This window comes from Trachemys scripta, chromosome 17 (assembly GCF_013100865.1).
Source record: "Trachemys scripta elegans isolate TJP31775 chromosome 17, CAS_Tse_1.0, whole genome shotgun sequence".
Lineage (NCBI taxonomy): Eukaryota > Metazoa > Chordata > Testudines > Emydidae > Trachemys > Trachemys scripta.
The window spans coordinates 20,131,398-20,153,983 of NC_048314.1; the positions used below are offsets into that span (position 1 = coordinate 20,131,398).

The 22,586-nt window shown below is 50.1% G+C and overlaps 1 protein-coding gene across 7 annotated transcripts in view; it reads right to left on the minus strand.

The window, feature by feature from the left end:
* Nucleotides 1-22,586, minus strand: part of GPSM1 (G protein signaling modulator 1) — a 144,995-nt gene that overhangs the window by 10,214 nt on the left and 112,195 nt on the right. The window contains exon 1 of one of the 7 annotated variants that reach the window (XM_034793377.1): nt 2,809-2,830. The exons of the other annotated variants lie outside the window; for them this stretch is intronic. Coding sequence (XP_034649268.1) covers nt 2,809-2,811 — 3 coding nt within the window. The 5' untranslated portion in view covers nt 2,812-2,830. Of the gene's footprint in view, nt 1-2,808; nt 2,831-22,586 lie in introns of those variants that run through there. 7 annotated transcript variants of the gene reach the window in all.

The following is a 22,586-nucleotide window of genomic DNA, read 5'->3' on the forward strand; positions in this document are numbered from 1 at the left end:
ACCCCGTCCGTACCTAAGTCCATCTGACAGCCCCTCTTCTGCTGTGCTGCTTCGATACACTGAGCTGGCTTGTACACAAATCACCCACCGCTGTTCCCCCTCCCCCGGGCCACTTGTCTGTGTGCCGGTCTTGTCCTTAGATTGCGAGCAGGACTGCTCTCCACGAGTGCCTGCACCTGGAAAGCACAAGTGCACAGCAGGTGCTATTGCAAATACATACTAATAAACGAGCTGGCTGCACTTGTGGAGTTGGGGAGCATACGGCCTTCGGGCTCAAGCGATGTGTGGGACACCAGGGAACCCAGTTGTGCTACTGCTTCCACAATGCAATGCCTGGCTGGAGATTTCTTCTTTAATGCACCAGCAGCGCCGTCAGACAGCCGTTCAAAGAGCTCACCAGACTTTGCTGATTTTAACCCTTTGCATTCTACGTTTTCCAAAGCGCCTACCGACACCAGTTCCTTTCTCCTCCCATCATCCCTGAGAGGTAGGGGAGGTCTGAGCCCTATTTTACAGACTGCGGAGCAGAGGGGTCAGGTGACTTGGCCCAGGTCACACAGTGGGTCACTGGCAGAGCCAAGGATAGAACCCAGGCGTCCTGGCTCCCAGTCCCCTGCTCTGATCACTAGAATCTGCTTCTCTCATGGACACTGAAGTACAAAATGAAGTAAAGCTCCGATGCATCCTGGGATAGAAGCGCTTAGAGATGCTCACGTCTTAATGTAAAAAAAAACACCTTCCTTTTCTTCCTGGTTTTGGCTTTTGCGGCCTTGTGCATCTGCACTAATTTGCCACCTAAACCCCCCCAACTCCCCCCGTCACACTCACCAGCTTTTGGCAGAGGTCTGGACAGGGATTCCCATTGGGCTCCTAACTTGGCCAGCACCCTGGAGTGACTGCAGCCCCTTCCCAATCAGGGAACAGGGCAAGGTGTAGCAGAGTAAAAGCCCCGTGTAGCGCCCAGGTGGCTGCACTCAGCCCTTAGGCCCAGCCCTTTTAGCACTGGGCCGTGGAGACAGAGAGGGCATCAGAGAAAGGCCTCAACTCATTCAAGATCTGAAGCAACAGGCGCCTGCTGGAAAACCTGGAACTCCAGCCCCGGAAGCGTAGGGCACTGGAGCAAAGCAACAGGAGAAGTCAGAGTTCGGCTTCTTTGCTGACTCTGGGATCATCTCAAGCTTGTCAGCAAAGCTACAGGTTGTCCATTATGGAACCGAGTCTGGTGCAGAAGAAGCCATGGGAGGCTTCTCTTATGGGCCCCTCCTCGTTCTAGCCCCGTGGAGAGCCCTTCTAAACAGGTGAAGACGACTTCGAACAAAGGGCAGCTTGGTTGTTTTCAAAGGGGATGGAAAATCCCCAGGAGAGAGTTGTGATGAGGGGGTTAAAGCAATGGTTTTGGCTCAGTAAATGAAGGAAAATAATGTTCTCTTAAGCAAACGAGACGAGATACATTCGACTTCTATTTAGGGCATCGTCAAAATTAGCAACAGGCCAGGCAACGGAACATTTGCAATCTGGGAGCTGATCAGGGGAGGGGGGGAGTAAAACCCCACCTCTTCCATGTGCTGATCTGCTAATAAAATGGTGTGTTGGAAAGAGCCTCTGAACCAATAATAGCTGCACCCTGGAAATCAAAGGGTTTACATTGAGGATGTGCTGCATTTATTACAGTTCTGCCACCTCAGGTTGCGTGACCCAAATTTCATGCGGGAGAAGAAATTCTGCTCTCAATCAGACCGATTCAACCCAGCTGGTTTCGGTGGGGTTGCACCGGGAGTAGCATTTGGTCGAGAGAAGGACTCTGACTTCAGATGTGCAAACATTAGGGAAGTGTCATGGGGGAGGAAAAATTAAGCTAAGAAGTGATGCCACACACTCCAGAGAGCCGAGTTCAGATCCGCCATCGTGTGAAAAAATGAGCTTCTACTGGATACTTTGTCTGGGTCACAAAAGCATCACACAGTTTCAGGGGACTGGCAGCCACTGCTCAAGAAAGGCCCAGGGCTAGGACAGGAGGGGGTGTTTTGCCTGATCTGTGAGAGGAGTCAAGGACTGGCAGAGCCAGGGGCTGGTGTGGCAGGACCTGGGAAAGCCTGGGACCGATCAGGCAGGTTCAGAGATGGAGGCATGCTGGGGAAGCCGTACAGGAGTCCAGGGCTGGACTAGCAAGGGGAGCTGCAGATCAGGGTCAGTGTTCACAGGCAGCCCAGGAGAAAAGCAAGGGATGAAGCTCACGGGACACTGGCAGGGTGGGACGAGGGAGCTTTTGCACTCTGCTGGCACAAGCCAGTGCTATTCATCCTTCTCTTTCATAAGCACCAATCACCCAGTTAACCCTCCTTGAGAAACAACTCCCACCTCCTCCACATCCCTCTCACTGCGGACTAGCGGCTCACTTTCCCCTTGGTTCGCCATGGACTGGCTCAGCACCCCTCTAATTAAAATGCTAAAACCCGACGATACCCCGAGCGCTTGGCTCCCTCAGTACACACCTCCGGCCTGGCCTCGGACAAGGAGCTGTGGAGAGAGCTGGACCATCATGATGCAGGCTGAGGCCACGGATGGGGTCATGATCAAGAGTGTGCGGACGATGCCATTTTGTAGAGTAAAACGGCGTCCTCCTCTGGCACATGTGCTACAAAATGGCGTCCTCCATGCTGTCTGGGGTCGCGGGCGTTAATAAAGCGTCAAAATGGGGTCCTGCCATCAAACTTTGGGAACTGCTGCTCTAGCTTGTAGGACTGGTCCCCAGATCCCCGGATCTTTCATCCATGAATTAGACCTTGTCTATGTGTGTCCTTAACTTACCATAACAATGAAAAATGAGACGGGTGCTTCCCCAGCTGCCATATCAATAGGCCTCCGTCAAAACCTGTTGCTGAGAAGTCCTTGCCCATTCCCTAGTGTCCTCTATAAGGACGGCAGGCAAGGAGATGATAAATGAGCCTTCCAGACAGCAGAGAGGCCCTTCTCCGGAGCGGCTCATCATTTATCTGAACAACACACACCTGCGGCCCAGCACAGCCCGGGGAACCGTTGCCAAAGAGACAGGCCAAATGGGTCTGCGCTTCCCTATATGGATTTTAAATGGAAATGAGGCGTGTGTGTGTGTGTGTGTGTGCGCGTGGGGGGGAGGGGGGAAATTGCCCTTATGATCGGAAAGAAAATCTCTTCTCACACGGCACCGTTCGCAGCGGGATGGATCTCAAAGCACAAACTCAAACACGAACCCAGCCTCGCAGCCAGAGCAGAGCTCGGAGCCTGGAATGAGGAATGCATGTGACTAATCGAGTTTCCTTCTCCGCCGGCGGTTTGCAATTTCGATGTATTTATTCGCTCTATTAAACGATAGTTTCTGCCAGCTGATGGAGCGACTCCTTTAGCCCAAGTGCTAGCGGTGTCCACAGCACCTCTCCTTTGGCTGCTGTCCCAAAGTATTTCCCAAAGCAACGAGTTAGTCCGGGCTCCAATGCTGGGTTCCAACCCTGCCGACGATCCACAAAGGGAGTCATTACAATTAATTCCGGCGGGAATACTTATGTGCATTAATTGAAAATCCACTTCCTCAAAGACTGGCACGGGCTCCTTGGAGATTTGTTTCCCACAAACAGTTGTGCTAGTGAAGCTGCAGCACTCAAACATTCCCAGAACGCCAACGACTGGAGCAAACCCATTTACTCAAACTCACAGCAATTTTTTTAAAACGTGCTTCACCCATCTTTACTCACAATGCCCCAAGAGGTCAGTAACATTATCCCCTCCTTACAGAGGGGTAAACTGAGGCACAGCAGTGACAAATCTGGGAAAAGGACCAGAAGGCCTTGATTCCCAGTGCCCGAGATGCCAGTAATGGGTTACTGGTCCTGCTGATCTGATATAGGAAATTTCCACTTCTTATTCAGACTTTGAAATCATTCCAAATGCCTCACTGCAGCATTCAGGGCCCAATGCAAAATCCATTGATGTCAATGGTCTTTGGAGCAGACCCTTGGAGTCTCCTTTGTGTTTCAGAAACAAATCTTTGGGGGAAGATGAGGATTGAAGCCGATTTTCGCTCCAGGAGGGGCTGCGGGGAGGTCTGGCTTTGTTCCTCTGTGGGAGACCCAAGTGAGGAGTTGCAGTCTCTCTTTCGGGAGGGGAAACTTCCTGAGGCAGCTCCTACGCCTCTTCCAGGGATGGCAAACGACATGTGAAAACCAGACTACGAGGTATTTAGTCGTCAGGGGAAAGCTGAGGGGCTCCCTCAACAAAACAGTCTGGTCTCGGCCAGGCGGGTGGGCCCTGAAAGGGTGAGAAAATCCAGCTGTGTCTGTCACCCTGGACTGGAGCCTGCCCCATGTGCTGCTGGGGTTTTTTGTATTGTGAAACAGGGACCAGCTTACACGCAGACTTCTTCAGCTCAGCTACAAATCCATTCTCGCGCTAAAGGGCACTGGAGACACACACGTCTCTCCCCCGGCCTTGCTGCTGGGCAAGACATGAATTCTCCTCTTGCCATCTGAACGCAAGGAAAATACAGCTTGGAACGGAGCCAAGGACCGGGTCAGGGCTGTTTGGGGGTCAGAATGAGGGAGGCTGGCCCCATGTTCTCCCCTCAGGGAGCCTGCATCAGCTAATAGAGATGTACCCAGCCAGCAAGGGGGGCAGAGAACTGCATTTGGTTTAAAGTCACAGTCCCCACTTTGTATGACTGACATTTTCATCACGACACCCAACTGCTAATCAGTGTGCAGAGAGGGCTAATGAAACCCTGCCAGTCAGACTCGTTTACCTGAAATAGGCCTTCCTAATTTGAAGACACCTAGGCTTTTGCATACATTTTTTTCCCTAAGTGATCAGTAGGCCCGTTTCATCTGCTGTTTTGTAACCAAGGTGGAGACAACACCAGCTGCTGTCTGGGAAACGCATCGAAAAGTGAGTGCCCAGGCGATTGGGTGTCTCTGAGTCACCTTCTCGCGCACTCGGAGGATTTGCAGAGATGCTGCACACCCACAACTGCTGACAGGGTGCGGGGCGCTTCTCACAATCAGGTTGAGAAGCTTAGGGGGTTCTGAGACGTCTACCTCCTTAGCAGCATTCATAAGGGAGTGAAGATCTTGTGGAACTCTTTTTTCCCCCGAGGCCACTTAGCCCTAAAACTCCCCATATTAGCATGAAGGTATTATGCTTGGAATTATTATACCAGGATCAGGCCCCATGGTGCTGGGGGCTGTACAAACACAGACATAATCCACCAGTTTCCCCACGGCTCTTGTGGTCTAAAAGTTCTCCTTTGAGAACCACTGAAGTCACCTAAAATACCCGTCTCAGGGCTCCATTTACTGACCCCGGGCTCCACTTCTGTCCACACACTAATCCGTTAGGCTCTGACCCAGCTTGCTGAACTGAGCCAGAGTGCTGCTGACGTGTGGTCCAAGGCCTCTCATTCTGCTGTGTGGACGCACTCGTATGGCTGCGAGACCCGGGTCCAGCGACTGCGAGCCCAGGTTTACAATGCAGTCCACAAGCTCGGGTCCCACAGATCCAGGTTTACAGTGCAGTGTAGCCATCCACTAGAGGGCCCCAGGCTGCCTGGCTCCTCTGGGGAAGATTAAATGTGATTCAGTGCCTTGGAAAATCACTGTAGTAGCAGCTGTGCAGGGCCAGCTTAGGGGGAAATTCAGCAAATCACTTACACACGCGCTGAAAGTTAGTCATAAGCACTTGCTTAAGGGCGTTGTTGAATCAGGGCCTTTAGGAGGAGATTTTCAAAAGCACCGAAGAGATGCATCCACCCGAGTTGTTGACTTTCAATAGCACTCGTGCTCCTGAGTCCCTTTGAAAATTCCCCTTAAACTGCCTCTGCCTCCTCTCACAACGAAGGCAGATTCCCAGGGCGACTCTGGGGTTCCCTCTTCCCCTCCCAGCCCCGGCGTGTCTCTGCAAAGGGCAGCCTTCCTTTGACACGCACACAGGCAGAGGTACATTCTGAACCCGGTGCTGGATGTGTGAACATGAGCACTGTCTTTGTGGCACCGTGGGGTGGTTTTATACAGCACCTCTCCTTTGGCTGGTGCCCCAAAGTGCTTCTCAGAGCAACGAGTTAGACAGCGGTGCTGAGTGGCCAGCCGACGGCAGCACCCTCTGCACGCTCAGCAATTGCGCCCGTCCAGCCGGGCAGGTGAGAATCTAGTCTGTTACGAAAGGGCATGCGGGGTGAAGTTACCACCTCCCCATTGCTTGGTCCCTTCATTTCCAAGATGTTCAGCTTCATGGAGCGAAATAGAGAAGGACCCGGTGCTGGAACCCTGCCGCTGGCGCGGCTGTTCTGTGCACGCAGCTGCCACCCTGCCTAGTCACTGATCGGTGCTCCTCTCTGCTCAGCAGCCACCCGTGGAGAGCACAGCACTCGGCACTGACCGCAGCCCTGGCCAGCCCAACAGACCCCAACACGAACTCCAGCAGGGCAGGGCCAGGAATTAAAATTCACTTGAAACAGGGAGCAATTTGGAGCAGGGACTTTGTCTCCCTTATAATGCTGAGAGCACCTAACACATTGAGGGAGATACGGTAATACCTATAATAAATCACAGCAACCTTGCATCCAAAGAGGGGGGCAAGAAAACAAAGAGACAGAGCGAGAAGGAACAAACAGGAAGAAGGTAAATCCTGGAGGGCGAGTGGAAGGACGAAGTCACGTTCTGACTCAACGACCCCACAACGTCCTTCTAAGCTTGGTCGGATGGTAGGTCTTACAGCAGGGGACTAGGCGTCAGGACTCCTGGGTTCTCTTCCCCGCTCTATGACTCACTGTAGGTAAATCATGTAACCTCTCCATGTCTGAGTTTCCCTAAGTACCTTATGTTTGTGAAAACACTTTGAGATCTTCAGATGCTAGAGAAAAGCTGCTAATTATTATCATTGTTACACTAGTGTAGTACACGGCATCTTGCCACCTCTTATTCGATAGTGTCATAAATGCAGACAGAATGGTGACCAGCATTTTCTATTGATCACACTATTATCCATATACTCCATAGGGGCTTCGGAACCACAACATCTGCTAACAACATCCAAGGTTTCAGTCCCCTTTTAGAGGCTTATTCTTAGAGCTGGTCAAAAATTCTTCATGACAATATTTTCTTCCCCAAAGAAAAGGTGGCTTTTCAGCCAATATAGAAATGTTTGTTTTGTTCCTTCGGTTGAAATTTCTGACCAAAAAAACTCCAAACCGATTTTTTTTTCAGTTTTTGAAAACCAATAAATGTTTCAGGTTCTAGTTAAAAACACACACACACACACACACACACACACACACACACACACACACACACACAAACACAACCCGTCCAAAACGTGAAAACTTTTCAGGCTAAAGTTTTGAGGGGGTTGTGATTTAAAAAAAAATGTCCCCAAAAGTCAATGGGTGTTTTTTGTCCAGCTCTCCGTGTTATACATTTAACTTCACACCGCAAAGAGTCATGGAGCTCTCCTGTTGGCAAATGCTTCCTCCTCATGGACACATACACATCACCTGCCGGTTATAAATACCCCAGCCAAATGGTTCTGGCAGCCGGGGCTTCTCCCACAAAGCTTCCTGCTGCCTCCACAACATTTTAAAGTTAGTTCTTTTTAACACCGTAAGAATCAAACGGGAAACAGGAGCCAGGCAGAGTGGCTGGAGTGGGATACAGTTTGGGGAGGAAGGTTTATTACTGATCCCACGCTAAGAGAAAAATCCTCCCACTTTCATCTCAGTTTACAATCATGAGATGCGATCGTGTAACTTTCTGACATGCTGCTGGCTTAAGGGTCAGAAACTTGAAGTTCAGAAAGGTCCATTATGATCAGCTAGTCTGATCTCCATAAACGCAGGCTGTGGAATTTCCCGCAGTGATTCTGCCATCTGTCCAATGACCCGAGGCCATCATGGGGGCTCTCAAAGCCTCCACGCCCTCCAAGAGATATAGGGATTGTCATTGCGGATCAGAGCAGAGGGCTGACCTAATCCAGCGTCCTTTCTCTGACAGCAATCGGCGCCGGATGCTTCAGAGACAAGTAAAAGAAATTCTAGCGGAGAATTAAGGACTAGGAAGTCCAGAGCAGCAGTTTCTTCCAAACCCCATCAGTCAGTGGCTGGCTAATGCCATGAAGCACAAAGGCTAATACCCCTTCTGAACTTCATTTATCCCATCCAATGTAACTACAGATGTGCTCATTATCCATGTAAATAGCTAGTCTTCGTTTCTCTGATCGCACAAAAGTCATCCCCTTGTAGTACCAATTCCATTTAGGGGCCTTGGAGAACTTTGATGCCCACCCCAACCAAAAGAAGTCTGTTTCGTTATAAAATGTACCCCCAGACAGTAGAAAGTCTCAAATCTCTAAGGACTTTTCACTGCCACTTAAAATGTCCCTGTTTTGCATGAAAGGTCACTGCTTCTAAATACACAATGCGGGACACCACCGAATAGAAATTAAAACGATAGCAAGTTTCTGAACGGTAAATCAACTTCAAAAACTCCAAATTTAAGGCATGGTTTTTGGTGTTCCTCAGTCTTCTAGAGCATCTTCCATCACAAGATTTCAAAGGGCTAAGTCCCGAATCCCTCCCTCCCCCCGATGTCAGCAGCAAATTCCCCATCGATGTCAGTGGTGTAAGATCAGACACAAAGTGCCTGGACTGTAACACCTGAGCATGCCAGCAAGGCAGGTAAATATCACTAGACCCCTTTCCTATGTAGGTTCTCATGCTGGCCATCAGCAGCGCCTCCCAAACATTGAAAAGAGACTTCTTCATCTCTCAGGCTCTGCCTTCTTATTTTAGCCAATTAAGGGCTCAGTCCTGCAAAGGAAAATACCTTGCAAGGTGGCGGGCAAAGTCCGCTCCCACTAACTTGATGAAGAATTGGAAGAAGCCCAGGCCTGGCAGGAGGTGTGCCAAGAGAGGCAGGAGCGGAGCCTGGGGCGAGGGGGCTGATTGACGATACTGGCCATCAGCGTCAGAGACACATTCTGGCTGCTTTGGGCACTGAACTAACGTTGCCGTCTAACCTGTTTTTGGAAAACTGCTGCTCGATAAAAAGCGAAGCAAGAAGGTACAAATGGAGCCGAGGCACTGAAGTGAGCCTTGCAGAGGAAAAGCGGGGGGTGGGGGGAACCCTGTGGTCAAACATTTCAGTCTGTTTGACCGGAGGAGGAGCTGCCTGGAGTTTTCATTCTAACTCTGGATTCACAGCGTCTAGTGATGAACAGTTTCGTGCTCGCTAGAGCCAACACTCCCCAGGCTAATGCTATTGCCATTTTAACACATTCAAAAGGGCTGTTCAGTTTGCACAGTCTTTGTGCTAAGTAGAGCATTTTAATGGTCTTTCAGTATCACGACCAGCCACCCTCCGAAGTGACCTCACAGTGTCCTGGCCATACACAGGCACCCCTCACCTCCTCCTAAATAAACACACCCATCATCATGAGTGAGACCCCAGTCATCAAAATCCCCATGCTGCCTTTTACAAGGCATTCCCGAGACACCGGGGGCTCCTCTCTTGAGGCTTGGGGGGGGGGGGAATGAAAGCAATAAACAATTGTGTTACAAATAAGTTCAAACTGAAGGGGCTCTTGCAAACTTTAAAGAAGCTGGTTTTTTAAACAATTTACAGACCAAACCCCAGCCTTCCTATCCCCCCAAAATATAAATATATAACAAATTCCTCCTCTCCCCTCATGTGTTCTCTCACTCCAGAGAACAAGGAACACAAATAAAAAGACAGAGTGCTACTTACTGATCCCAGCAACAAATTCCCTCTAAAGCTTCTGCTTTCACATCTTGAAGCGCATGAACAATCTCACCCCGTATAGGAGTAATTGTGGAGAGAAGCTGCCGCTTTGATGCTTTTTAGCTACTGCTAGGAGCCACAGAGAGCTCTCACCAGCTATCTCCCCTCGCAGGCTGCCGGAGGTAAGATTTATGTGGAGCGCTCAGCCATGTGAAAAATGTAGACAGCACCAATGACCCGCTCTGAGCGGAGATTCGGTTTAAAGTGACAGTCTCGTTTTCAGAGACCCTGTCCTCGGGTGACTGTGTTCTGCCCGCACATGGAGAGGGATGTGTGGACTCAGTTAAATAGGTTGGCTTTCTCACAGCTGATGCCACGATCCTAATGTTATAAGATGATCTTCAATATGCGCTAGAGCTCGGAGAATATTTAGCTCTCCCTCCTCCGCCTCGCCCACCTACCCATCCACCGCACACATTTTAGCTTATAAATAGACTATCAGTTTTGCCAGAGTAGAGCTACAAACACACACTCAAATACACACACACACACAAAATACACAGTGCATACAGAGGCTCAATATGACAGGGAAGAGTTTCAAACACACAAAACTAAAGCGCTGTTTGCTGCTCCTTCTAATTGTTTTTCATATATAATTTCTGTTCGTAGTTTTTTCTCCCATTGCAAAAAACAGAGGCATGACTGTCTGTAACCTCCTCTCTTAATTCAAATGCACTGATATTAAGTAGATGGGAATTCAATACCGAATTGCAACAAGGTTTTAATAACAACACTGATCAGATGGAAATGCTGTAAGAGCTAAAGAACCGTTATCCCCCATTTTACAGATGGGGAAAATGAGGCACCAAGAGGTGTAGCAACTTGCCCCTGTCATGCAGCAGGGCAATAGCATAGCTGGGGGCAGAACCCAGTTCTCTTGGCTTTCTGTCCAGCATCCTAACCACTGGACCACACTGCCTCCCTAGACTGGGCCCTTCCTTCCTGGGCAAAACTACCAGCTCCAGAGCAAATGCAGCTGTTGTGAACCTGGGTGTCTTTCTGAATCGCTTCTCCAGGCTTAATCCCATGTGCCCCATTTGTTCCCACTGATAGCAAAGTACCTCTCAGAATCAGGGTCTAAATAAGCAGTGGTGAAAGTTCCCTGTTCTTCAAGCAGGGAAATTTTATTCAGTTAGAGACATGCATTTTCTTTGCAGGGAACCACACACTATTCTTAAAAAGGGGAGATAGTGTGGTGGGAGCAGGGGGTCCGGACTCCCGGGTTCTCTCTCTGGCTCTGCCACTGATCTGCTCTGAGACCGTCAGTGAGTCAGTCCTTGCGTCTCAGTTTCCTCACGGGGAGGAAGATAATAACTACCATGCCCCCAGAGAGGCTGGGACGCCTAATTGGTGTTTGCAAAGTGATGCGAGACTCGTGATGGGAAAGTGCCATGGACATGCAAAGGATTACTACTAAATATACCTCCCTGCAGCAGCAGCTCTGGGTGCTCGTGGCGGTAATGCTAGCACCACTTTATGGCAGGACGGGACCGCAGGGCCGTGGCTGGAGACGGGGAGGGCTGGATTTGGAAGTAAAGCTGCTCACACCCAGAGATGATGGGAGAAGAACTTGAACAGGAGAAGAAAGAATTACGCCACTGAGACAATTTGGCTCTGAGATGGAGGGTGGCTTGTGAATGTGATCGGGTCAGGCAGTGTCCAAGGGCAAGGGAGAGTTCTGAACCGACGAATGAAAAAAATCACTCATTAATGAGAGCCTCAGATGTATCCTTCTACACGGCCCATCCCATACTGACCAGAGCCAGCAACCCCCCCTCCCTGTATGGACCAGAGCCAGCCCCGACGTGTGACCTTCCACACAACCCCCCCCCCGTATGGACCAGAGCCAGTCCCGACGTGTGACCTTCCACGCAACCCCCCCTCCCCGTATGGACCAGAGCCAGTCCTGACGTGTGACCTTCCACGCAGCCCCCCTCCCCGTATGGACCAGAGCCAGCCCCGACGTGTGACCTTCCACGCAACCCCTCTCCCCATATGGACCAGAGCCAGCCCCGACGTGTGATCTTCCACGCAGCCCCCCTCCCCGTATGGGCCAGAGCCAGCCCCGATGCATGCCCTTCCATGCAACCCCCCTTCCCATATGGCCAGAGCCAGCCCCGATGCATGCCCTTCCATGCAACCCCCCTTCCCATATGGCCAGAGCCAGCCCCGATGCATGCCCTTCCATGCAACCCCCCTCCCTATACAGACCAGAGCCAGCCCCGACATGCGCCCTTCCGTTCAGCCATTCTGGTCAGCTCCTGCTCCTCGTTAGTACAGCTGCAGCACTCCAAGGGTTGTCCAGAGAAATCCAGATGTTGGGACATCAAGAGAAAAACCAGAATTCTTCAGGGGGGAAAGCCAGTCCTTTAAAGTACAGTGCACAGGCACTCTGCCCTAAGATTCGCCCTCCCTCCCTGAGACTCGGTGCCCTGAATGTCAGGTAGATGAATGGGTGAACTCCCGGCTGTACAATGAACAGAGCAACTCTGTAAACCGGCCTTGACACACCGCCACTCTCTCTCAAACTCCACAACCATCGCTCCAACCAGGACTTACTCTGCAATCTATCCACAGAGAGAAATTCACCTTGGAACGACTTCCTCCAGTTCTTTCCTTTTCTGACTGTGCCGGTGATGAATTAGAAAACTAGAGAAGATACTGAGGCAGACAAACCATGGATCTCTCAGCAGAATAGCAGGGTGACAAGCTCAGCACAGCTGAGGGATGGAGGAGGCACGTCTGCAGAGATACTTTCCCTTTCTGGAATGCCGGCTTGACAGGGACAGGTTTGTTCTTCCTCGTCCTCTAGCTACCGCATGGCAGGAGAAGCCAGAGAAGGGCACCGGAGGTGCCTGTCAGCACTTCATGCCAAGACTGGCCTTCTGGACACACGATAGGAGCCAACACACAAGAGAGCGTGTGTGTGTTTCGGCCATGCAGACACAGAGGGGAGGCTTATGGGACACTGGGTTTGCACTCAATGGGAGGGATAGCTCAGTGGTTTGAGCCTTGGCCTGCTAAACCCAGGGTTGTGAGTTCAATCCTTGAGGGGGCCATTTAGGGATCTGGGGCAAAAATCTGTCTGGGGATTGGTCCTGCTTTGAGTAGGAGGTTGTCCCTTCCAACCCTGATGTTCTATGATTCTAAGGACTGGCAAATTAGTTTGGTTAAAACGAGAAAGGACCTGAACCACAATCTCTCAGGGAGGGCTAAGGGGGACTAAGCTGTATGTTGGCTAAACACGCAGGGGTGGATTTCATCTAGAAAGCAAATATAAAAAAGGAGGCGTGGAAACGCAATACGACCGAAATGTCATTTGGGATGTGCAGGAACGCCCCTGGCTCTACTTGCCCGCTCATCACCTGGCCCTGGGGCTCCGACACGGAATGGAGGAAGGACACCAGGCAAAATTATAATTAGAGCAAATTGGCCGGGTGCAGTGACCCATGAAACTGAGCTGTAATGACACAAGGCCCCATCAGTGAGCGTGTGGCAAAGGGAAGAGCAAAGTGGGGGGAGCCAGAGCCTCTTTGGAACAGATTGTCAGAGACTCAACAACTGCAGGGCAGCCTCAGGGATCTCACAACTCTTTGGGGGCATGCTGGTTAGCATCACTTTTGCCCTTGCCCACTCCAAACACGCTCATTAGTTGTTACAATTAAAACGGTGAGATGCTTTATATGTCGGAGAGGGTCTGTCTTTAGCTCCTTGATCCCCTCAGATGGCACAATTCAAACCCTTCAGCTGCCACACAGGAAACACCACAATACGGAAGGAGACTGGGTAGACTGCTGGTGCCAGCTACTGCAGCACAGGGGAGTCCCTTGGAGCAGTTCATGAGCTAAGGATGAACCCCAGTCTGGTGCTGACAGTCCATACAAAGCCACCAGTGCCATGTGAGCCCTCTGCAGGGGGGTGAGCAGAGCTGAGATGTGGGGGTCACTATGTCCCCTGTCATTATTTGCCATCAGGATGTTCAGGAGAAAATAGAAAGGGCCCGATTCTCCATGGCCCTGTACCTGGTAGAGCCATTTACACCAGTGCAGAGCGGGTATAAAAAGCCACTAACTCCGGATTGATGGCATTCTGCTCCCACTTCACACCGGTGCAAATGGCTGCACAAGGTGTGGGACCAGAACCGGGCTTAAAACCCCAGCTGCTGATTGCAGAGCGTGCAACCCCAATTTTAACCATGTTGCAGCAACGGGGTCTAGAGCTCATGGGGCGAAGGAGGACCAGGAGCACAGCAGTAAGACAACACGAGTACTCGGCTTGGGCACCTGCCTGGTGTCTTGGTTCTGCTTCCAGGGCCGGACCCTCAGCTGGCGTAAATCAGATCCATTGACTTGAATGAGGCTCTATCGATTGACACCATCTGAGGATCTGACCTCTGGTTTTTAGTGTTGACGCTAGGTTGGAGACACAGGCAGAGGCACGGCACAAAGGGCTCTGAAGAGGCTTGAACTCGATGTGGTGGAGAAGGGGAAGCCAGCCTTCGAGAGGGTTTTGTGGTCAGATTGCCACTCGAGGGACATTGTTTTAGGATCTGTGGTTTGGATGGACTGAAGGGAAGAGGCGGGCAACGTGCACGTCAGGAAGGCCAGAGGCTAAAGACTCCAGGTCATCTGCAACATAGCTGGGAAATACCAGTTATCAGAATTAGAGCTGTATGAGGGGGGGGGGGGGGGGAGAGAGAGAGAGAGAGAGTGTGTGTGTGTATGTGTGTGCGCGCGCGTGTGCGCACACGGACATGAAGATGCACACACATTTTTTCCCCTGGGAATGAAATTATTTTCCTACTTGGATTGTTTCCAACAATTTTTTTCCCCCTTAGACAACTCATCCATTCATTCCCCTTATACACCTGCTAAAAGCTGGGTCTATTCTTGGGATTTCAAATAACCCAAATTTTATTATTTCAGATAAAGAAATCAAGCACCCCATGCTTCCCCCAAATGCATTAGCTGAGGCCCTGGTCACGTGCCTGGATCATGCCAAATGGATTTACACACGTTAAATAAAAATAATTTGATTTGATAACAGATCACATTATGATTTTTGCACAAGAGGGAGAACGTGTGATCGCCCACGTGCGTGTGTGGGGGTGTTTGGTTTAGGTGTTGGTGACACCTCAGATACTTAAAGCTCTTGATCTGAATGCCGAACCACTATTGCCAACACATTCACATGTAGCTACTCTGTGCAACAGTCTAATTAATTCTGATTTTACACTTTCTTTTTTAATACACTGTAATCTAGCTTGACATTACAAGTCTGGTAGCCAAGGTCTGTAATATAGAGCCCAACACATTTCTGGTGCATGACTGTCTCCGGTTTATTGTGGAGAAGACAACATACCACTTATGATTGTATCCACTCCGTTCACAAACAGTAACAGTACTACTTTGTGGTTAATATAGCACCTTTTATCCAGGGGTTTCAAAGCACTTTACAAGTCAGGTTAAGTATCACCATCACCACTCTACAAACGGAGGCTCCACAGAGTTTAAGTGACTTGCCCAAAGTGACTCAATGAATTAATGGCAAAGCCCAGGTTATCACACAAGCACTCTGCTCCCCCTTGCCTACTCTGTCGACTAGCCCACTCTGCCTCCTCAGTTAAAGCTTTGCTTGGGAGCAGGTAGTTCATTTGCTGTTTGAGAGGGGAAAGGATAATGAGATGGATGTGGGTAAGCACCATAGGCAGTGCCATCAAAGGATATACACCTCCTAATCCAAGGGGGGAAATTAACCGATACGCCCCAAACAGCACATGTATTTTTCCACATACTGTGCTCGATGCATCGGATATTGGAATCAGCCGAATATTTGCTTTGAAAACTTCTGCAAAGAAGCCTGCTTGTGTCTTCTGTTTCCCAAAATGGCGCTGTTTAGCTGTGTTTTGGGTTTATTTGCAAACATGCTCGTTCTTACAGGTATTATTTTTAAATGTGTATTGAAAAGATCCGATGCACGTATCTTCCATTTGCAATCCATCTGGCAGCACGCTCTATAGCAACAGGGATAAGGATCATGTGAAGGTAGAATATGTATTCATACGTAGACATATACACCCACCCGCATTAATACCACCACCTAGCTTCCATTTATACAAACACCTTTCCTCCCAGAGCACGCCAGAGCCCTTCATTATTGTTATTGTTTATTTGTATTCCAGTAATGCCTAAGGGCCTTTGCCAAGATCAGGGCCCCTTTGTGCTAGGCGCTGTACAAACCCATACGAAGCGAAATCCTCACCCCATTGAAGTCAACGGGAATTCTGCCGTTGGTGTCAATGAGACTAGGATTTCCCCGTGGTCAGAGACAGTCCCTGCCTCAAACAGTTTACAGTCCTAATAGACAAGACAGACAAAATTGTACACATGCCTGGGGGGCGTCTGTTCCCTCATCAGTGAAAAGCAGCCACTGTCGGGGTGAGTTGTGGCAGCTGTTTCAGTCTGGCACAGAGGCTGGACACAGCAGTTTGGGACAGGAAGTGAAGAGGATTATCTCCAGTTAAAACTGCAGTGAGAAATGTATGGAGGCCAAACTGGAACTGAGCCATGGACCTCACACCCCAATTTAGACATAAAATACCAGGGCATCTTTAATGATTCCCATGAGTCAGGATCTCCATTCTCTGTCTCATCTGAAAGCCAGGGTGTCTCCCGGAATATTCCGGGGGTGTGCAGCTCGATTCCGACTCAGAGGAGAGGGCGTCACCTACTGTCCCACCACCACCACTCACTGCACCGTGATTCTCTCACACATACCCTGGCCTGGTGTCTTGGAATGAAATTCCTCTCAAGTGTCCAGCTCTCCCCAAAGCCCTCTAACTCCTCCTGCAGCAGAAATGGAGAGACCCACGAGGGGAGAGCTGGGTCCAGACGTTTGGCTGGGGTTCGCTCTTTGAGGGTATATCTGCCCATCAAGCTGCAGGTGTCATTCCCGGCTCAAGGAGGCATATCTGCACTATCTCGGATCAAACTAGCATGCTAAAAACAGCAGCACGGCTCTGGTGGTGCGCTGGCCGCCCCGAGTTTTGCCTGGGACTGTACTCCGAGCAGCTAGCCCCTCCAGCTGCTCGCCCCGCCCCAGCCTCACTGCTGCTGTTAGCACGCCAGCTTGACCAGAGCTAGTCCGGGTATGTCTCGTTGAACAACGTGGCTCTCCAAAGGTACTATCCCGCCTTCATTCCCTGGCACACCAGCTGTATTATTTCTGAAATACTGAAACGATGTTTTCGCGAATAGCTTTTTCCAAACACTGCCCAGTTTGCAGGCAAGAGCAGCCTTCCGAGAACGGAGCATCGAGAGCGTCCTGTGCTGCCGAGCTGCCGCACCAGAGTTTAACCCCAGTTACAGCAGCAGGCTGAGCGCTCGGCAGCGTCTGGGCTGTCAAGCTCCCGGGCTGAGCAGCCCTCCGTGGGGAAGGGGAGGGCCCCTGCCCGGGCTGTGAAAAACCCATTACTTGGGCTCTTTTTTAGATTCGTTGGAGTTAATTGCCTCTGGGAGATGCGATAATAGCCCAGCTCGTCTGAAAAGGTAGATTCAGGCTGGAGGTGAACCACAAACAGAGATGAGCCTCTATTGCCTGCTCTCCCCAGCGGGCCTCCCTGGATTTCATGTTAACTCTAGCCTCCGGGTTTGCCCGTCCGGTCCCTGCCTGGCAGGGATGCTGGTCAGACACAGCTCCGATGAAGCACCGACAGGCAGCTCCTGGAACAGGACAAGAGGAGGGTGTCTTTCTTCTTTCCAGCAGTGAGTTTGTGTATCTAACAAACCCACGAGACGTCCTGTATGGTAACAGGCATTCCCACGAGCACAGCGGCTCGAGTGCCTTACAGCCATGACAGTCTGGTAATCCTTATTGTCTCAAACTTCTTTTATTTATCTATTCACCTACCCACCTAGGGCCAAATCCTCGCCACTTCCCCGCAGCCACGGACGGCCCTCGCCCAAGCACTCTCTGGAAGTGATGGCTTCCTGTCTATGCCCCGAAGCGTGGTCACAGACAATGGGTCCGTCCCAACCACTCTGGCTCCAAAGAAGTGGAGCAAAACATGCAGCTCGTCCCCAGGTGACGTGCAATCCAGAGGGGACGGAATTGGTTTTAGATAATATACCTTGGCCATCTCTGAAGAAATGGGTTTGAGAGTGACATTCCAGCAGCTGTTGTGCTCTCAGCCATAGTTCACATGGAGCCTTGGATAGTAACAATCAAGGGCCAAACTCATGCCTGGGGGCATTCCCCGACTTCTGTGGTTTACACCAGGGATGAATCTGGCCCTGGCTTTTGACAGAAGGAATGCTGGCCATGAACCCTAGGCTATCTCTACTCTACAAAACATCCCCTCGGCGCTTGATCTTCCCCTGGAGAAGCAGAAGCAGCGGGATCTCAGCATCGGGGCTCACCCATCAGACTCGCTCACTGGGCATCTCCCTAGCATACAATGCAATGCAAGTGCTGGAGACAGGATGGAGTCTTGGAGGGGGATTAGAACCCACCACCCTTGGCTCCGGGGATGAGCATTCCACCAGCTGAGCAGCCCCAATCCTACGGCTCTCCCGGGGAGGTGTTCGCGTAAGGAATGGGGCACAAAGACTTGAGGACGTGCAGAGGTAACCGTGCCCAGTTTGGAAAGTGCACAAGGCTGACACAGACTGCGGCTGGGTCTGAATCTACTACACAAAAGCCGATGCTTTTCCTTACCGCCTATTAACTGTGCAGCTAAGCCCATTGACTTCACAGGGCTGCTGTATCTCTGACAGCACACCAGTCCTCCGAGCTGGGGCCCAGAAATAATCCCCTTCTGGCTGAGAATTACAACTCGGAGCCTTCAAAAAACGTTTGTTCTCATCATTGTGCCAAAGGGTCACTGATGAGGCCTCTTTTCTGCTGGAATGTACAAAAATGACGGAACAGTCTCTGCTGGGCAGCTTCTAATCAAGGATTTACCCTTCACGAGCCTCAAGGGCAATCTCAAAATGCCACTTACCGTGGGTCCCAGCCAGTCCCGAGGCATCGCAGTTTTGGGGGTGCCGTTATGGCCTGGCGAGAAGGTAACTAACTCTGCCTGTGGTTTGCAGCACTGTAAACAGACACACAGGGAACAAGGCCAGCAAGCAGCGTAAGTGCCAAGCCGTATGAAATCAAAGAGCTTTGCTGTCATTCGTCACTTGCATGTGTGTTCTGCATGCGTCTGTCAGGGAAGAAGGATTGTCTCATGGATAAAGCAAAAGGCTAGGAGTCAGGAGAAGTGGGTTCTACCTTAGTGGTAGCTACGCACAGAAAGAAGATCTAGGCATCACAATGTTATCAGTGAAAATGCCCGCTGTAGTCAAAACGTCAGGGTGCATAAGGAATGGGACTGAAAATATCCGAATGCCATCACGTAAACCAATGGTACGCCCACAGTTGGAATATTATGTTCTGTTCTAGGCACCCAGTGTCTGTAAAAGGATCTAGAAAAAGTGAGTGCTCAGTCAGGTTTGGAAATGATGAGAGCCATGAAGAGAGAATGAAAAGGTTGGGGATGATTTAGAGGCACACAGAATAATAAACAATGCAGAGAAACTAAATCAGGCACTGCTATATGGTCTCAGAATAGAAGAAGAAGAAGACAGTCCATACAATTGAAAGACAGTAACTCTAAAACCAACAGAAAGAAATCAACACATAATCAACTTGTGGAACTCATTGTCACAAGATATTGATATCAAGGCATTAGTAGGGTTCAGAAAAGGATTACAGTATGTGGATACCAAGAAAATCCACAGCTGTATTAAGATGGGGGGGTGGGAAAGAGACGTGAACCCTCATGCTTCAGAACAAAACCAAACACAAACTCCATAATTGTCCACTCTGGGATATCTCTCACATTCCTCTGAAACATCTGTTCTGGCCAATGTCAGAGACAGGACAGTGGGCTAAGTGGACCACTGGGCTGACAATATATGGCAGTTCCTTGATTGCTATAGATATGCTCTTTAATTTAAGAGATGTATTAGCATGGATTCAGTTCACTATTTTTAAGCACTCTCTCGATTATATATAATAATCTATTCCAAAGGTATATTTACTGGTGTAGTTAATTTCTGGAAGTATTGTGCAGAATGGACAGAAAGGCAATAATTAAATCAAATCCTTAGACAGGAGTTTAGTGCATCTCCAGTGACTTCGTCAAATCTCTCCCACCCCACATCCCGGACCGATTTGCAAAAGTGGCCGCAGCGACAAAATGCACGTGCAGCTGTTGTGCCCATAAAACCCACATTTGCATGAGCAAAAAGCATTTGTGCAAGCAAAAAATTATGGTTCAGATCTTCAACTGATGTAAATTACTGTTGCTCCATTGATTTCAATAGAGTTATGCTGATTTACAGCAGATGAGGATCTGGCCTGTAATTTATTAATTTTTTTAAACTCTCCTGGCCTGTATAATTTATTAAAAAAAAAAAAAAAAACCACCTCCGGAAGATTTTACAAGGGAGTGTATGGAATGCCCCCAAGCATGACAGAGAAGTTAGAAACGAGTGAGGAGTTCCAGATTTCAAGACAAGTCAAACATTTGCAGTTTTATTGCTCTGGGACTGGCTTTAGTTCACCCTTCTTTTTTGTTATTGTTCTCTTTAAAGTGACAGTTTGAGAGACCCGGCAAATATAACATCTCTTTTATTGTCTCACCCCACTTGAGTGTCAGCACCTGCCCAAGAGGCTGCTGAAGAGACGACAGCACGAAGAGAAGCCCAGGCCTCGGCTATGGGTCAAAGTGCCAATAGCTGAACAACCTGCTGGAATGAGTCAAATACGCTCAAGGGTGTCATAAAGAGGACGGTGATCAATTCTTCTCCATGTCCACCAAAGGTAGGACAAAAAGCAGTGGGCTTTATTTACAGCAAAGGAGATTTAGGTTAGATATTAGGAAGACGTTTCTAGCTCTAAGGATAGTTAAGTATTGGAACAGGATACCAGGGGAGGCTGTGGAATCCCCATCGCTCGAGGTTTTTAAGAACAGGTCGGACAAACCCCCTGTCAGGGATGGGACAGGTTTACTTGGTCCTGCCTCAGCGTGGAGAGCTGAATAGATGACTTCTTGAAGGCCCTTCCAGTCCAGCCTGTCTATGATTGTCAGCCCACCCAGGCTAGCTTTAATCTAGGTAGCACGGGTAACAATAGCAGTGCAGACACCGTGGGATGGGCTTCAGCATGGACCAGCTGCCCGAGCCAAGCCTGCTGGGGACCCTGGGTACGTATTCGGGTTGCTGGCCTGTGCCGCATCTTCGCGACGATCACTATGTGTGCTCGCTGGATGAAAGCTAGCGTGGGTCTAGCCCTGACGATCACATCTTTGCTTGCGGTGCAGATGTCCTATCCAGCCCCTTGTTTCTGAATCAGCCGAGTACTCTCCCAGGTACGGCGTAGATGGGGCCAAAGGCACATCTAACACTGTCCCAAATCCTTCATGTCCCCTTCCTGCCGGAATGGCTCCAAAGGAGTCCTGAACTGGGCCCTTGTGTTGGGGATTACTGTCCTTCCGTGGGCCGTAGCTGGTTCGTCAGATCTTCTGGATCAGAGGTAATTTCTACCTCGTCTCTTCTGGAACCTGGTTAGAACACATGGACTGAGGCAGGACAACAGAGCTCCTGGCTGGTGCTGTGATTAACCCCTTTGCTGCCAGACTTCCTGAGTCCTTCCCTGCAGCACGCGCTGCTGAGCTCAAGCCGGACGTGTGCAGTAGGAGACGCAGCTGCTCTGTAGAGATAGAGTACTTGTGGCACCTTAGAGACTAACAAATGTATTTGAGCATAAGCTTTCGTGGGCTACAGCCCACTTCTTCGGATGCATAGAATGGAACATATATTGAGGAGATATATACATACACACACACATACAGAGGAGATATATATCTCTCCTCAATATATGTTCCATTCTATGCATCCGAAGAAGTGGGCTGTAGCCCACGAAAGCTTATGTTCTAATACATTTGTTAGTCTCTAAGGTGCCACAAGTACTCCTGTTCTTTCTACAGATACAGACTAACACGGCTGCTACTCTGAAACCTCTGTAGAGCTGTGTCAGTGTTATCACAGTGCCTGCAAAAAGGACACGCTTGGGGCGGCCCATTACAGCACGCTGGCCTCGTGGCATCACAGTGTGAACGCGACCCCCGGGGGCCAAGGGCAGCACAGCGCTAGCTGCTCGTGCTCACCAGAAGGCCGTACGAGGGTCTGGCCTAGACTCAATCCCGATGCGTGGCAGGCTTAGCAGCAATGAAGCCAGTAAAGGCCCAGTTGTCGCCGTGATGCTCAGAGCCTCTCTCGCGTGCACACTTTAACTAAAGACAGAACCAAAGCAAATCCTACACGTTCGTGACGTTATCATCAGTGGGGGGAATGGGGCTTTTCACGGAGAGAATTCCATCGCCTGGTCCCTGCTAACAGTCGTGGAAGCCGCGCTGCTCTGATAATCAATACATGAGCTGGTAGAACTGATGTGAGCCTTTCTCCTTGTGAGGCTACTTTTTGCTCCTCCAGAACGACTTCCTTCTATGTGGAGATTCACTGCGACGCACCGACCGTTCCAGCCTCTCTCCTCCATTCCCCCAGTCAGTCCGTCCCATGGTTTCAGATTCAGGGAGAGAGACCGCACGTGTGCTGCTGGGGAGTGAAAGCTCTGGGCTGTGAAGTGCATGAGCCTGGCTTGGCTCCCACTCAGCTATTTGTGCTGCGTCTGTACAGCTCACGAGTGTGATTCCTAGAACGCTCC